Source organism: Danaus plexippus, chromosome 31, assembly GCF_018135715.1.
Source record: "Danaus plexippus chromosome 31, MEX_DaPlex, whole genome shotgun sequence".
Classification (NCBI taxonomy): Eukaryota; Metazoa; Arthropoda; class Insecta; order Lepidoptera; family Nymphalidae; genus Danaus; species Danaus plexippus.
In genome coordinates this window covers 55,178-68,944 of record NC_083558.1, presented here as the reverse complement: position 1 = coordinate 68,944, position 13,767 = coordinate 55,178, and the positions used below count along the sequence as shown (strand labels likewise).

Genomic DNA, 13,767 nt, shown 5'->3' with positions numbered 1-13,767 from the left:
TTTCTCATATTAATATAATATCGCTGGTAACGTAAAATAATAACAATATTTATTGAAGAAAAGTGGAATTTCAACTTAAACAATATTAATGTGATACTATTTTATGACGAATACCTTGATATACAACTAATTAACATAACATTCACGTAGTCTGTGCTTCCGTTGACTTCTCTAGCAAGTGTGTACACACTAACAGGGATCAGAGTATGTCTAATGTCATAGTTATATGTCAACAGTTGTTATATTGTTAATTTTTGTGTTTATCATTTCGTTTTCCCTCTTTTTATTTAAATGCCATTGATTTGCAATGGAGACAATGAGGAACTATTGGAAATCGACGATAGTGCTGTGGAATTTCAGAGGAAAAAGAGAAGTCTATCCACAGAGGAGACATTTCGCGGCTTCGAAAAAGTGCCTCTGGTACTTTGTCAGCGAATTGATATAACTCCTTATATAAATAAACATCAACATCCCAAGGCGCCCGACTTGAAAGATAATATGAGGCAGGTGCAAAACTCGAATAAATGCGACATGAGCAAAATATTTACAGATTGTTCGGTAGTTTTAGTGAGGGAGGATCTTAGCCGTTTAAAGGAAATGCTCAGTCAACAGAACGAGAATATTAAATGCAGGATATGCGACAAGGGTTATCCCAGCGAGAGGAAACTCAACAACCACCTGGAGAACAAACACATGACAGTGAAGACTCCCAAACGGGTCTCCTTCTCCGAACACATAATAGTTCACGAAGTTGAAGAGTACCATCGATGTAGGAAGTGCCCGAAGATATTTAAAGACTACAACACCCTAAAGGTCCACATGCGACAGAACCACAAGAAACGGAAATGTTACATCTGTCACTATTGTAATAAAGACTTTGTGGACAGAACCTTCTTTAAGGTTCACATTAAACTGCACTGCGACGCCTGTGGGCTGTTGCTACCAAATAAAAAGTTATATCTGGAGCATAGAGAGAAAGTGTGCAGAGTGGTCAAGAAGTACGAGTGTAAGACCTGTGTGAAACACTTCTTCCGCTTCATGGACCTGAAGGACCATAGCTACGAACACCTGGGAACCTTCTTCATATGTGATGTGTGCAAGCAGCTGTTCCATAACAAATGTGAAGTGGCGCACCACATCATGTACTCACATTCAAAGGAACGTCCAACATCCAGCTACACGGAAGCATCGGGTTCCTTTACATGTTTCTTCTGCAATACGAGCTTTAATTCCCTGGAAGGTATAGAAAAGCATGTCGGTGAGTTGCCGGACTTGCAAAATACAGCGACCACTTATTATAATGATTATCATTTCTGTGATCAATGCAGTAGGAAGTTCGATGTGGAGTCCGACATGCTCCAACATAAATGGTCACACTTCCTCAAGAGCACTGAGAACTCACAAACACAGGAAGATAATGATTTAATACCTGATAACAGCACTCGGTTAAAAACGACTTATAAATTGGGAGAAGAAATACCTCTGAGTCTGCAACCTAAGTTGGTTCTCGAGAGGATAGAACTTCCTAAGAGAGCCAAGATGAAGAAGTTACCGAGTCGGCCGGAGAGTTTCATAGGTGTGACCAATGCATCGATAGGAACATTAAAGAAACCCATCATAGACCCCGTCACCAAGAAGACCATACTGTCAAAACATAAATGCGAGGTAACACTCACACCTCCCACAGCCTCCATCCAACTAAAGAGCTCTTACATGCAGACCCTTTGTGAGATAACAAACTTAATCTCAAAAGCAACGTCACTTTCCTTGTGATGAAGCAATATTGAGCTAAAATTTCTATCCAAATTCAAATAATTCATCAGCTTTAGCTGTATTCGAAGCTGGCAGCTCTGGAATATTGCATTTCAGGCACTTTAAGTCACACTCAAGACAAAACAATCCTTAAAAGCATTTTCCAGAGAGTGCGGCTTCGGTTCGTGCTGGAGCTGATGTAGTTTTCCCTGTAGATCTTTAATGTCAGTTGCTATCCAACCTAAGTTATCCAACACATTCTTTCAGAAATGTGGCAAGTACCTGTCATCCAACTACTGTTTGACACGACACATGAGAGAAGTCCACGGCATCGGCAAAGTAACATATGACGAGGATCTCCAGTGTTACTTGTGCGAGGAAGTTTTTTTCTGGCCCTCGCTGCTCCACAACCATCGCTGCATAAGAAGCAAAATACCAGAGATGCCATTTGATGATGCTCGTCCTGAGATACACTTTGATAATTACGAGGAGTCCCTTCACAATGATAACGAGGACTTCATGAACATGGACTATGAGATGGCATCACCAATAGTTCAGTTGACGGAGTATGAAAATCTAAATATTGTGGTCAACAATGGGAACGGTCGGCTGGATGTTATAGACAATGAGAAGAACCAGATGAACAGGTTAGGGTTCAAAGTGGTGATGCAGGAAGTGCCCATTGAGTTCTAGATCGGAGCTATAACAATGAACATTATAAATTGTATGTGTTATAGATATTTAGGAATTCTTATAATGGAAAACCCTATTTTTGGCTGTTAAATAATAAAAAATATCAAACCATGTCAGTTTAAGAGATATCCAGAGATATCCGGAGATATCTGGAGATAAACAACAAAGTGTTATTGATTTTGAATGTTATTTTAAAAATTCAATATAAAATTGTTAGTGTTCAGTGAATATACAACGTATGAAACACTCATAATACATTATTTTATTCCATCAAGTAGTGACACTTCAATCATTGGCGGTAAAGTGTAAGTGACTTAGACTTGAAAAGAAAAACAGAGACTTGTGCAAGAATAATCTCATTCACTGCTTTTAAAATTCAAAACTCCTGACAATTTTTTTTATATCGTGACGATGTAAAAAGTTATTATAATTTAACACTATACCGACCTACTAGGCATCTTGTCATGAACGGAGACAGCGGCTTGCGTGCTACTTTTATAGTACATCTGTATATATTTCTTCTTTTTGGAAGACACGTTGTGTTCATGATTACACGTAATTACTAAATTAATGATTGTTTTATTCACATTTCGTTTTAAACAGTGATCTTAACAAATCAAACAATAGAAATCTACACAGCATATGAGAGAGTAAAATTTCAAATTGACGAAACGAAGGCAGACAATGATGATTGTTAACGATACATAGGTTAGTGGATTCAAGTAGTTTCTTTATAACTAGAATGCAATATATTCAAGTATTTATATTAATTAAAAGTATGTGTTCATTTTGATATAAGGCACGAGCCACAATTTCGTTCCAATTTTAAAATTAGTGTCATGAATATGGCGCCAAAATATTGTTACGAGGTAGTTATGTACCCAATTATTGACTTTATTAAATAATCATAGATGATGAATATATCAATTTCTTTAATAGTAGTTTTTTGTTTAATTTTTCTCCCTCAAATGAGCTTGATCTGATAGGGAAAGAAATGACGACAATATAAGACGACCTGTAAATTTGAGATCTAAGATTTTCGCGAGTTTTATTTATTTAAAAGTAACTAATATTTTTCGGATAAACTACGCGTAATTTATTTTTGTAAAAAACTAAATACTCCCGGCATTTCGGTTTCTTTTCAGCTACCGTGATCACAGTTACACAAGTTAGTTAGTTTTTTACAAAAATAAATCACGCGTAGTATATAGGAAAAATATTAGTTTCATTTAAATGATTTGCTTACATATTTCATCGGGAAAAATAAACTCTGATTTAATTACTGAATTAGTATTACCTATTAATAATGAAATATAAGTAAACTGAAATGTATCTAGCTGTCTCATTCCCTCTTAAATTACAAATTATTTAAATATAACAATACAAAAAAGTATGATTTTCAATCCTCCAAGTCTAAAAAGATATTATTAAAGATATCAGGTAGGTATTGTATAAAGTGGCATGCATTATAACCATGTAATTTATTACAAACTTTACTTAGAGTGTTGAAAAATTTTGAATGTTACCTTCTTTTTAAAAAAGTATAATACTTTAATATACATGTATGTTGTTGGTACTTGGTTGCATAATTTCAGAATGAGATATAAAAATTTTTTTCAATAAAGTTATCTTCAAATACGTTTTCAAATACTATATGTCTATTTAGTTGATCGTTGTCGTTTTAATATTATGAACTAGTTAAACGTATTTTTGCAATAAAATAATTTTAATAAAATAACCGATAATATATTTACCGTAATTTATTAACATTCAGTGACCGTAGTGCAACACTAATCTTTATAACTGTCACTCATAAAGCTAATAGCTAGGTGGGGTGTTTATTTACTGAAGTATATTTTGTATGAACTAATGATTCATTAGAGATCAAATAGTTGTGAAACTGTTAAATTCAACGACTAAATGAATTAAGTTACGTATGATATTGCGGCAGTACTAACTGCTGTGACAATCTAGTGCAGCAAAATATCGACTGTGTATTGGACTTGTTCTTTCCGTGTTTATCAAAATATAAATCATGTCTGTGAGTGAAAAGGTGTCCCTTTCTGATGCGTTGAGCAACGTGGATGTCCTGGATGAGCTAACTTTACCAGGTGGGTGTGTTGTGAGGATGTTTCGTGTGTATTAAAGTCGTTTCCGTAATTACTACACAGTCTTATCTGTATCAACTAACCGTCTGATTATGCATTCGAATGTATATATATATCAATATCCTGTGTGAATCCCAGCGTAATATTCTGACTATATCGAAGAGTAAATTCTGTTATTGACAATTTTGATTTAAAATAACTGATGAAGAACCTTGTAAATGAATTTATTACAGCGTAAACCCTATATAACGACAATAAAGGGACTATACATTTTATGGGGTTATAGAGAGTTGTCGTTAAACTGAGAGAAGAAAAATCAGAATTAAAAAAATAAAAAGTTTATGTCAGACTAGCGTTAGTAGTTATGTACATAAAAAGAATCTTATTTGAAGGCTATTGCGTATAGTGTGTTGCTTTTGGATGGCGTCTTTTGCTGTACCAGTAATTTTGTTATATTTTATACATATCTTGCGATATTGAGGCATTTGCTGATAAAGTAAATAATTTTCTAATAATTGAGCAGCTCCACGAGATTTTTTAATGCTCGGCGGAGGCTCAGGCTCATTTTCTTCATCCCCTTGCTCTTGATCCAGAGTTTTTCTTACTGCATCTAAAATTTCCTTGTCATATTTTGATCTCTTTAATTTTTTAGATTTTCCCTTGCCCTCAGCTTGGAGAATTTTTTCTTTGTTTTTCCATATAACAGTGTACATGTGCAAGCAATCCCAATGTGTACACAAAAGAACAAATTTTTTATAAAGTTTATTATATGATGCTGGCAGTCGTGTTTGTTGCGGGCTAGGATAACAAAGCAACAGAAGGACCTAAACAGCTGCGCAGTTTTTACTAACTTAAGCAACTTAAAAGGCACTTATTACAACTTAATTGGTGTCTTTATTGATAGTGGGTGTGATGCTATGTAGAGTATATCATTGTATGGTAGACAAGCAAAACCAACCAAAGGCAATTGATTTTGAGGCTTATGAGAGTTTGTTGTTAAAATGAGTGTCGTTATATTGAGTTGACACTGTATTTTCCACCTCATCATCATAACAACTGGTCAAATTGAGAAGTAACTTTATGTATCACACAATTTAGTGGTCATTCATCATCATCTGGGATCTCACTCTGAGGATTTATTATATATATATATATGTTTATTCAGCTGTGGTGGCCCGGAGGTTAAAGGCCCGCCTCTCATACGTGAGGGCGCGGTTTCGAAACCTGCCAAGTACCAATGTAATCTTTTCCGAGTCATATGTACTTTGTAAGAGTATTTAGACACCACTGACGGACGGTGAAGGAAAACATCGCGAGGAAACCTGGTCTTATACTTTAAAATTATAAGTTTGAAATCGCCTACCCATCTTGAGCAAGCGTGGTGATAGGCTGATGATGATGATGATATGTTTATTATGAAAAAAGTTGAAGTTTTCTTTCCATTTATTGTATACCTGATACTGTCACAAGCAATCCATCACACACTACCTGTCACCTACAACCTCATTTATTTAACTTCATCATTCTACAAAGCTGTGACTCATAACTTTGTCTGTTGTGTGTATATGAGCAATGTTTTTGTGTCCCGAATGTGTGAGCTTTAAAACTGTGAGCTATTGAGACATGGAGATAACACAGACCACAGCTGTGACAAGAGATTGGCATCTAACTTGTATACTGAAATCATCACGGTCGCTGCATAGTAACCGGAACCTCGGGAGTGTGTATTTAAAATTAAACAAAATGCTCAGTACATTCAAAACCGTTAGCTTTACGTAACTTGTAGTTCTGCTGTGATATATTTCTATATATATATATATATATATATAATCATGTGTTGTAGACGAGCAGCCCTGTATAGAGGCCGCGCCATGTTCCATCCTCTACCAGGCCAACTTTGACACCAACTTTGAGGATCGGAATGGCTTCGTCACCGGCATCGCCAAGTACATTGAGGAGGCCACCGTCCACGCCAACCTGGTTAGCCGATCTTCACTCAATTCATTCTCAGCATTCTTTCAATCAATCTGATAATTATAACTCTTTTTTAAAAACTTATTGACACAAGCTGGGTTTGAACCTGCTGTATCTGTAATATAGCAGTCAGTTCCCTCGGCCAACTGTACTATAAGCATGTGATGAGATATCAAAGGATTTATCTTTACGTAATTGCTATTTTATTTGGTCGTTAGAAATGAGAAATTTGATGAGAATGAGAATTAGATTTTGAAGATTAAATACAATTGTATATGTTATGTGTCATGGTTTATTCGGTTTACAAAGAAGTCTGAAGCACACGAGACAGACACCAGGAAAGACGCTGTTGCTTAAGAAAGAGGAGGTCAGATTTTTACATATTTATAATAACTGTAATATTCTCCTAGAACGAACTGCTGGAGCAGGGTAACGCCCACGCGGTGATGCTGTACACCTGGAGATGCTGCAGTCGCGCTATCCCTCAGCCGAGGTCCAACGAGCAACCCGACAGGGTCCACATCTACGAGAGGACCGTGCAGGTGTTGGCTCCAGAGGTCAACAAGCTGCTGCAGTTCATGTACTTCCAGGTGCGCCGACGTTCAGAGCACTCACCCCGGGAGTCGCGGGTTCGAGTCTAACGTGTGTGTGTTACAGCGCAAGGCTATAGAGCGGTTCTGCGGCGAGGTCCGGCGGCTGTGTCACGCCGAGAAGCGACGCGACTTCGTCTCCGAGGCCTACCTCCTCACGCTTGGCAAGTTCGTCAACATGTTCGCGGTGTTGGACGAACTGAAGAATATGAAGAGCTCCGTCAAGAACGACTACTCCACCTACAGGCGGTGGGTGCCGGCTCTCATAATATAACAATAAATTTCAAGTTTTCGTCTCATATATATATAAATATATATATATATATATAACGACCCTCCCCCTCCCCCCTCCAGCGCCGCTCAGTTCCTGAAGGTGATGTCGGACAGCCAGAGTCTGCAGGAGTCTCAGAACCTGTCCATGTTCCTCGCCACGCAGAACAAGATAAGAGACACGGTCAAGGACGCGCTGGAGAAGATCACTGGTACGGTACAGTAGAGTTACACGCGGCAACACGGGGTGACACGCGGTACAACCATGACATGTGTGTTCCAGGGTACGAGGACCTGCTGTGTGACGTGGTCAACATCTGTGTGCACATGTTCGAGACCAAGATGTATCTGACGCCCTCAGAGAAACACATGCTGGTGAAGGTGAGGTTACATTAAGACACGACGGATCAGTGGTCTCGGTGACCGGGACACACGCCGGGGTCGCGGGGTCGAGTCCGGCTCCTCGCGATGTACGGGTTCCTTATTATATAACATGGTCACAGGTGATGGGGTTCGGTCTGTTCCTCATGGACTCCGAGGTGTGCAACATCAACCGGCTGGACCAGAAGAAGAAGATAAGGCTCGACCGCATCGACAGGATCTTCAAGGTACGCGTTGGTCCTGGATCGCTGTCATTCAAGGACACGAGTATATAACTGTCGCTAGCAAGCCGGAGCCTTGACTGTGTGTGTTTGTCTTCTATTATAATGAAACTCATTAACTTCTGCCAGAACCTGGAGGTGGTGCCGCTGTTCGGGGACATGCAGATCGCTCCTTTCAACTACATCAAGCGCTCCAAGCACTACGACCCCAGCAAGTCAGTATCCTCGCTCGTTATCAACACATAAACGTCCAGCATGGAGACGGCGACGCGTGTCTGTGCTGCGTTTATGTTCATTAAAACTTGTAACTTGTAGCCGCTGTGTATATATATATCTGGCCCTGTGCTTGCAGGTGGCCGCTGTCGTCCAGTCCGAGCCCGCCGTCGCCCCAGGCGGACCTGATGGTGCACCTGCCTCAGATCCGCGACGAGCACCAGGACTACATCTCGGAGCTGGCGAGGTACAGCAACGAGGTCACCACAACCTTCAAGGAGGCCGGCTCCGACGCCGAGAACCGCGCGGTCTGCGAGCTGTGTCTGCGGGGCCTGCAGCTGCTGTCGTCCTGGTGCTCCGTGCTCACCGAACTGTGCTCCTGGAAGCTGCTGCACCCCACAGACCACGCCACCAACCCGCGCTGTCCGCCGGACGCCGAGGAGTATGAGCGGGTAAGACGCCGCGCCCGATGCACTACAGTCAACATATAACAGAGGACGTGAAGCAGAACGTGTCGCACTCGCCAGGCCACCCGGTACAACTACACGTCGGAGGAGAAGTTCGCGGTGATCGAGGTGGTCGCCATGATCAAGGGTCTGCAGGTGCTCATGGCGCGGATGGAGACCGTGTTCGCGGACGCCGCGAGGAGGGCCATCTACGCCGAGCTGCAGGACTTCGTCACGCTGGCGCTGAGGGAACCGCTGCGGAAGGCCATCAAGAACAAAAAGGACCTCATCAGGAGGTGAGGGGAGCGGGGAGTGGAGGAGTGGAGATGAAGAAGTACTGTTCGTGTTACTGACATATAAAGTCGACAGCATCATAGTGTCGGTGAGGGAGACCTGCGGCGACTGGGCGCGGGGGTGCGAGCCGCAGCAGGACCCGGCGCTGCGAGGGAAGAAGGACTCCGAGAACAGCTTCACCATCAAGGTGCCGCGGAGGAACGTGGGTCAGTAGTACACACACCCGCACACACGTGTTCATACTAGACAGTAGACACTATACTGCCCTTCACCGAGTTCTGTCAATAAATTCTTTTGTTATAATCTAATCTCCCAGGTCCGTCGTCGACCCAGCTGTACATGGTGCGCACCCAGCTGGAGGCCCTCATAAGCGACAAAAGCGGCGGCCGCAGGACTCTCCGCAAGGACCTGGACGCCGGCATCCTCCAGCAGATAGAGACCTTCCACAGGCAGAGCTTCTACTGGACCTACCTGCTGAACCTGGCCGGTAAGTTTAACACCTGGAATGCCACTTTCCAGAGGTTATGGGTTCCGGAACTACTCGTGCCCATGGATTTTTTTTAATCAAGTCACCTACAAAGTCCTTTGTTGTATGGCTTTTTTTTAAATACACGTGTATCAAGATTGTGTGTGACGGTTGGTCCGTTCTCTGTATCTCCAGACAGCCTGTCCAAGTGCTGCGACCTGTCCCAGCTGTGGTACCGCGAGTTCTACCTGGAGATGACCATGGGCAGGAAGGTCAACGTGAGTACTCCACCATGACACCAGAATGCTTTATTCACGGATTTCGCACTGCCAAGTGTTAATATGTCGCTGACCCTCGCGTGTGCAGAAGTGTACGGTCCGCCACCAGCACAACGAGGAGTGTAACGACCTCATCACCATGGAGAAGAGGATCCAGTTCCCCATAGAGATGTCCATGCCCTGGATCCTCACCGAGCACATCCTCCGCAGCAAGGACCCCTCCATGATGGAGTCAGTATTTATACACATACACACGCATCTCTTTTCCTCTCTCTCTCACTTCATATTCAACAAACAGTTCTAAAGCCGGTTGCAAAGTGGCTCAAGTAGCTCTCACACAATCAGTTGAGTCCTCCCCGACACTCCGTACTCGTACAAGCAGACCGTCGCGTCTGAGTGTCTTCCTAGTGTAGATGATGAGGCGTGTGTTCCGTCAGGTACGTGTTGTATCCTCTGGACCTGTACAACGACTCGGCGCAGTACGCCCTGACGGTGTTCAAGAAGCAGTTCCTGTACGACGAGGTGGAGGCCGAGGTCAATCTGTGCTTCGACCAGTTCGTGTACAAGCTGTCCGAGCTCGTGTACTCGCACTACAAGCAGCTGGCGGCCAGGTGAGTCCTGGATGAGGGGAAAGGGGGGAAGGCGCGGGCCGGGGCTGGTGTAACGGTGTGCTTGTTCCCAGTATGTTGCTGGACACCCGATACCGCGCGGACTGCGCTGCCCGAGGCGCGGGCGCTGCGCCCTCGGCCGGGGGCGCCGGCAGGTACGCCTCGCTGCTGAGACAGAGACACGTGGCGCTGCTTGGCCGGCACGTGGACCTGTGCGCGCTGGTGAGGATCCCCTCTCAATAGTCGCCCGCTGACACTCGTGGCTCGTGTTGACCGCTTATGATAATGTGTCGTGTGTGAAGGTGGCGCAGAGGATCAACGCTGACATGCACCGCGCGCTGGACGCGGCCGTCGCCAAGTTCGAGGCTGGAGATATCACGGGCGTTGTGGTCTGACTCTTCTCTTACCTTTACATGAATACGCAACCCTCTCTCACTCGCTCGCTCACTCTCACTCCCTCCTCCCCAGGAGCTGGAGGGTCTTATCGCCGTGAACCGCCTGTGCCACAAGCTGCTGTCCCGCTACCTGACCCTGGACGAGTTCGACGCCATCCTCCGCGAGTCGGACCACGGCGTGCTAGCTCCGTACGGCCGCATCACGCTGCACGTGTTCTGGGAGCTCAACTACGACTTCCTGCCCAACTACTGCTACAACGCCGCCACCGACCGGTGCGAACTCTCTCACACACGGCTCTTTTATTATGGCTTCATATAATAAGCACACCTGTTCAGTATGTGTATGTGTGTGTGTGTCGTCAGGTTCGTGAAGTGTCGCGGGATCCAGTTCGCCGCGCCGGTGGTCCGCGAGAAGCCCCAGCAGTTCGGCCACGCCGTGCTGTGGGGCTCCAAGCAGCTCAGCCTGGCATACTCCGCCCAGTACGCGCAGTACAACGGTCAGAATCGCGCCATACTTTCCACGACTTACAGACTCAGGTTCAAGTTAAACTGGTTGCTAGACCGGCCGCCGGCTCGATGTCAAGCGATTAGAAAAATATGGTGGAATACCGTTGATATAATATACTGAACGGGTTTTGAACCAACTCTCCGCAACATAAGGAACGATGTGACAGCACATAGTGTGGGGTGACGACTCACAGGCGACAGAGGGCGCTAAGTTACAATTACAACAATACAATCAATAATTACATCAATACAATCCTAATATATAAATATCTAATTATCTCCGAACTTCAGTTGCATATATCCGTATAGTAATGTTTCTGTCATTAAACCTCTCTCTCTATCTCTCTCTGTCCCTCGCAGGGTTCGTGGGTCCGCAGCACCTGCACTCGCTGGTGCGTCTGCTGGGCTACCAGGGCGTGTCGGTGGTGGTGTCGGAGCTGCTGGGCGTGGCGCGCATGTTGCTGCACGGGAACCTGGCGCAGTTCACGCGAGCCCTGGCCGCCGCCATGCCGCGCCACTGCAAGCTACCCCGATACGACTACGGGTCCAACGGTCGGCACACACCTTAGATACTGACTCGGTGATCTCAACACTATTGAGACATGTTCAGAGCCCCCGAGACTAAGGAGCTGCTGTTCCAGGTGTGCTGGGTTACTACCACGCCCAGCTGACGGACATCGTGCAGTACCCGGACGCCAGGACCGAGCTGTTCCACTCGTTCCGGGAACTGGGGAACATCATCCTGTTCTGTATGTTGATAGAACAGGTACTGACGACACACACACGTGTTATATTCAACCTTGTATTGTAGTTCATATCACAACAGACGTCTTTCAAGGTTTTTGTAAATCATTTTTCTTGTCGTTGTTCCGTTTTTTCCGTCTCTATCGGGTCATGTCTTCTCTTTCCATCGACCTTTTGAAAGTGTAATCAGCTCGTTTAATGTATATCTGGTCACCCATCCCATCGGCGTCGCCGTCTGTCGCTCGCTCGTCTCTCTGACCACGCATGTCTGTTCCAGGCGCTGAGTCAGGAGGAGGTGACGGACCTGCTGCACGCGGCTCCCTTCCAGAACATTCTGCCGCGACCCTTCACCGCAGGTCAGTCATACGGTTGTATAAAGTAAATGTATAAAAACACATCGCCAACCGGCTCCGAACCAGCAGCCTGTCGGTTCGTGACCGTCGCTCTACAACCTGCGCCGCCGTGTCTTGTCAGTGTTGGTTCTGGTCTCGTGTCAGCAACCGTTTAACGTTGAAGCAATAAGTTGTTAATTACATTGTTGATGTTCGACAGAGGGAGAGAAGCCGGAGACCAAGCAGAAGCGACTCGAAGCCAAGTACGCCCCGCTACAGATAGTGCAGAACGTGGAGAAATACGGAACGGCCAAGGTGGGCGTGGTGTACGGGTTGGCGGGTCCGGAGATGATGACACGCTCCGGTTGTCTCGGAGCTGGAACGGCAACGAAATAACTCCACCCGTCTGTTTGTCCAGCAAAGCCAGCTGTCTCGCGAGGGTGACCTGCTGACTCGCGAGCGCCTGTGCTGCGGCCTGTCCCTGTTCTCGGTGGTGCTGAGACGCCTCAAGGCCGTGCTGAGCGCGCCGGCCTGGCCCGCGCCGCCCTCCTCACAACACACCTACATTCACACCGACGACACCGCCGAGTTCCACAGGTCCCTGTCCCTACACCAACCGCTCCTCGACATCGAGGACATTCCAATAGCACCGAATCGGTTATTCTAGTGCCTGAGAGCACTGTCTGTAGCAAATATCTCTCCGCCAGGCTGTGGTCCGCCCTGCAGTTCCTGTACTGCATCCCGGTGGGCGACACGCAGTTCACGGTGGAGGAGCTGTTCGGCGAGGGCCTGCACTGGGCGGGCTGCACCATCATCGCCCTGCTGGGGCAGCAGAGACGCTTCGAGGCGCTCGACTTCTGCTACCACATCCTCAGGGTGCAGAGGGTGGACGGCAAGGACGAGCTCGTCAAGGGAATCGTACGTGGACAAACACACATGACAACATATTTTGTACTCTAGCACTGAACTCGGACCTATTAGCCACACGTTTGTGCTGTGATATGTTCCAGCCCCTCAAGCGGATGGTGGACCGCATCCGTCGCTTCCAGGTGTTGAACTCCCAGATCTTCAGCGTGTTGTCCCGACACCTGGCCGCGGACGACGAGCGCTCGGGAGTCGAACACGTGCGGTGCTACCCCCCGCCCGCCGCCCACCACCCCTAGGACACGCGTTGGATGGGTCATTTGTCCAGTAATACTCGAGGAATATGAATTAGTCAGCCAACATATACTGAGCTCTGACGTCACAGACTCGCTCACAGTAGTTGCACTATAAGTCAGCGTCCAGGTGACCCGGCGGTGTGTTTCCCGCCACACGTTCAGTATTTAATGTCCTTAGCGTATTTCGTTTCTGTCATGAATGTATCTTTATTATAGTCCTGCGTATTCCAAACGTCTCGTTTCATTTATTTTTTATAATATTTAAGAAAAATTACAACTTAGTCACCTGTCTTCGAATGTTTGTACGCGGGAGAAGTGTGAGCGAGAGGTATAAC

At 45.4% G+C, this 13,767-nt stretch overlaps 2 protein-coding genes across 2 annotated transcripts; both read left to right on the top strand.

Annotated features, from left to right (window-relative positions):
* Window positions 1-206: 206 nt before the first annotated feature.
* On the top strand, window positions 207-3,016 carry LOC116778438 (zinc finger protein 799-like). Its single transcript, XM_032672445.2, has 2 exons — window positions 207-1,665; window positions 2,020-3,016. Exons 1-2 carry the CDS (start codon window positions 292-294, stop codon window positions 2,443-2,445), a joined length of 1,800 nt encoding a protein of 599 aa, XP_032528336.2. The 5' UTR covers window positions 207-291; the 3' UTR covers window positions 2,446-3,016.
* Window positions 3,017-4,258: 1,242 nt separating this feature from the next.
* On the top strand, window positions 4,259-13,664 carry LOC116778460 (cytoplasmic FMR1-interacting protein). The gene is made up of 26 exons (XM_032672469.2): window positions 4,259-4,556; window positions 6,397-6,533; window positions 6,938-7,117; window positions 7,185-7,366; window positions 7,472-7,599; window positions 7,671-7,768; window positions 7,891-7,995; window positions 8,119-8,204; window positions 8,342-8,654; window positions 8,730-8,944; window positions 9,018-9,148; window positions 9,259-9,429; window positions 9,604-9,686; window positions 9,775-9,917; window positions 10,124-10,297; window positions 10,369-10,516; window positions 10,597-10,683; window positions 10,763-10,962; window positions 11,053-11,186; window positions 11,557-11,748; window positions 11,838-11,962; window positions 12,218-12,296; window positions 12,493-12,587; window positions 12,691-12,869; window positions 12,980-13,190; window positions 13,283-13,664. The coding sequence occupies exons 1-26, from the start codon at window positions 4,481-4,483 to the stop codon at window positions 13,433-13,435; spliced, it is 3,825 nt and encodes a 1,274-aa protein (XP_032528360.1). The 5' UTR covers window positions 4,259-4,480; the 3' UTR covers window positions 13,436-13,664.
* Window positions 13,665-13,767: the final 103 nt, after the last annotated feature.

Excerpts from the sequence above, each read along its gene's own strand:
- LOC116778460 (XM_032672469.2), top strand. The coding sequence starts at position 4,481 with ATGTCTGTGAGTGAAAAGGTGTCCCTTTCTGATGCGTTGAGCAACGTG. Across the intron at positions 11,963-12,217 it reads TCTGTATGTTGATAGAACAG|GCGCTGAGTCAGGAGGAGGT; the intron begins GTACTGACGACA and ends TGTCTGTTCCAG. Across the intron at positions 12,870-12,979 it reads GACACCGCCGAGTTCCACAG|GCTGTGGTCCGCCCTGCAGT; the intron begins GTCCCTGTCCCT and ends TCTCTCCGCCAG.
- LOC116778438 (XM_032672445.2), top strand. The coding sequence starts at position 292 with ATGCCATTGATTTGCAATGGAGACAATGAGGAACTATTGGAAATCGAC. Across the intron at positions 1,666-2,019 it reads TGTCAAAACATAAATGCGAG|AAATGTGGCAAGTACCTGTC; the intron begins GTAACACTCACA and ends ACATTCTTTCAG.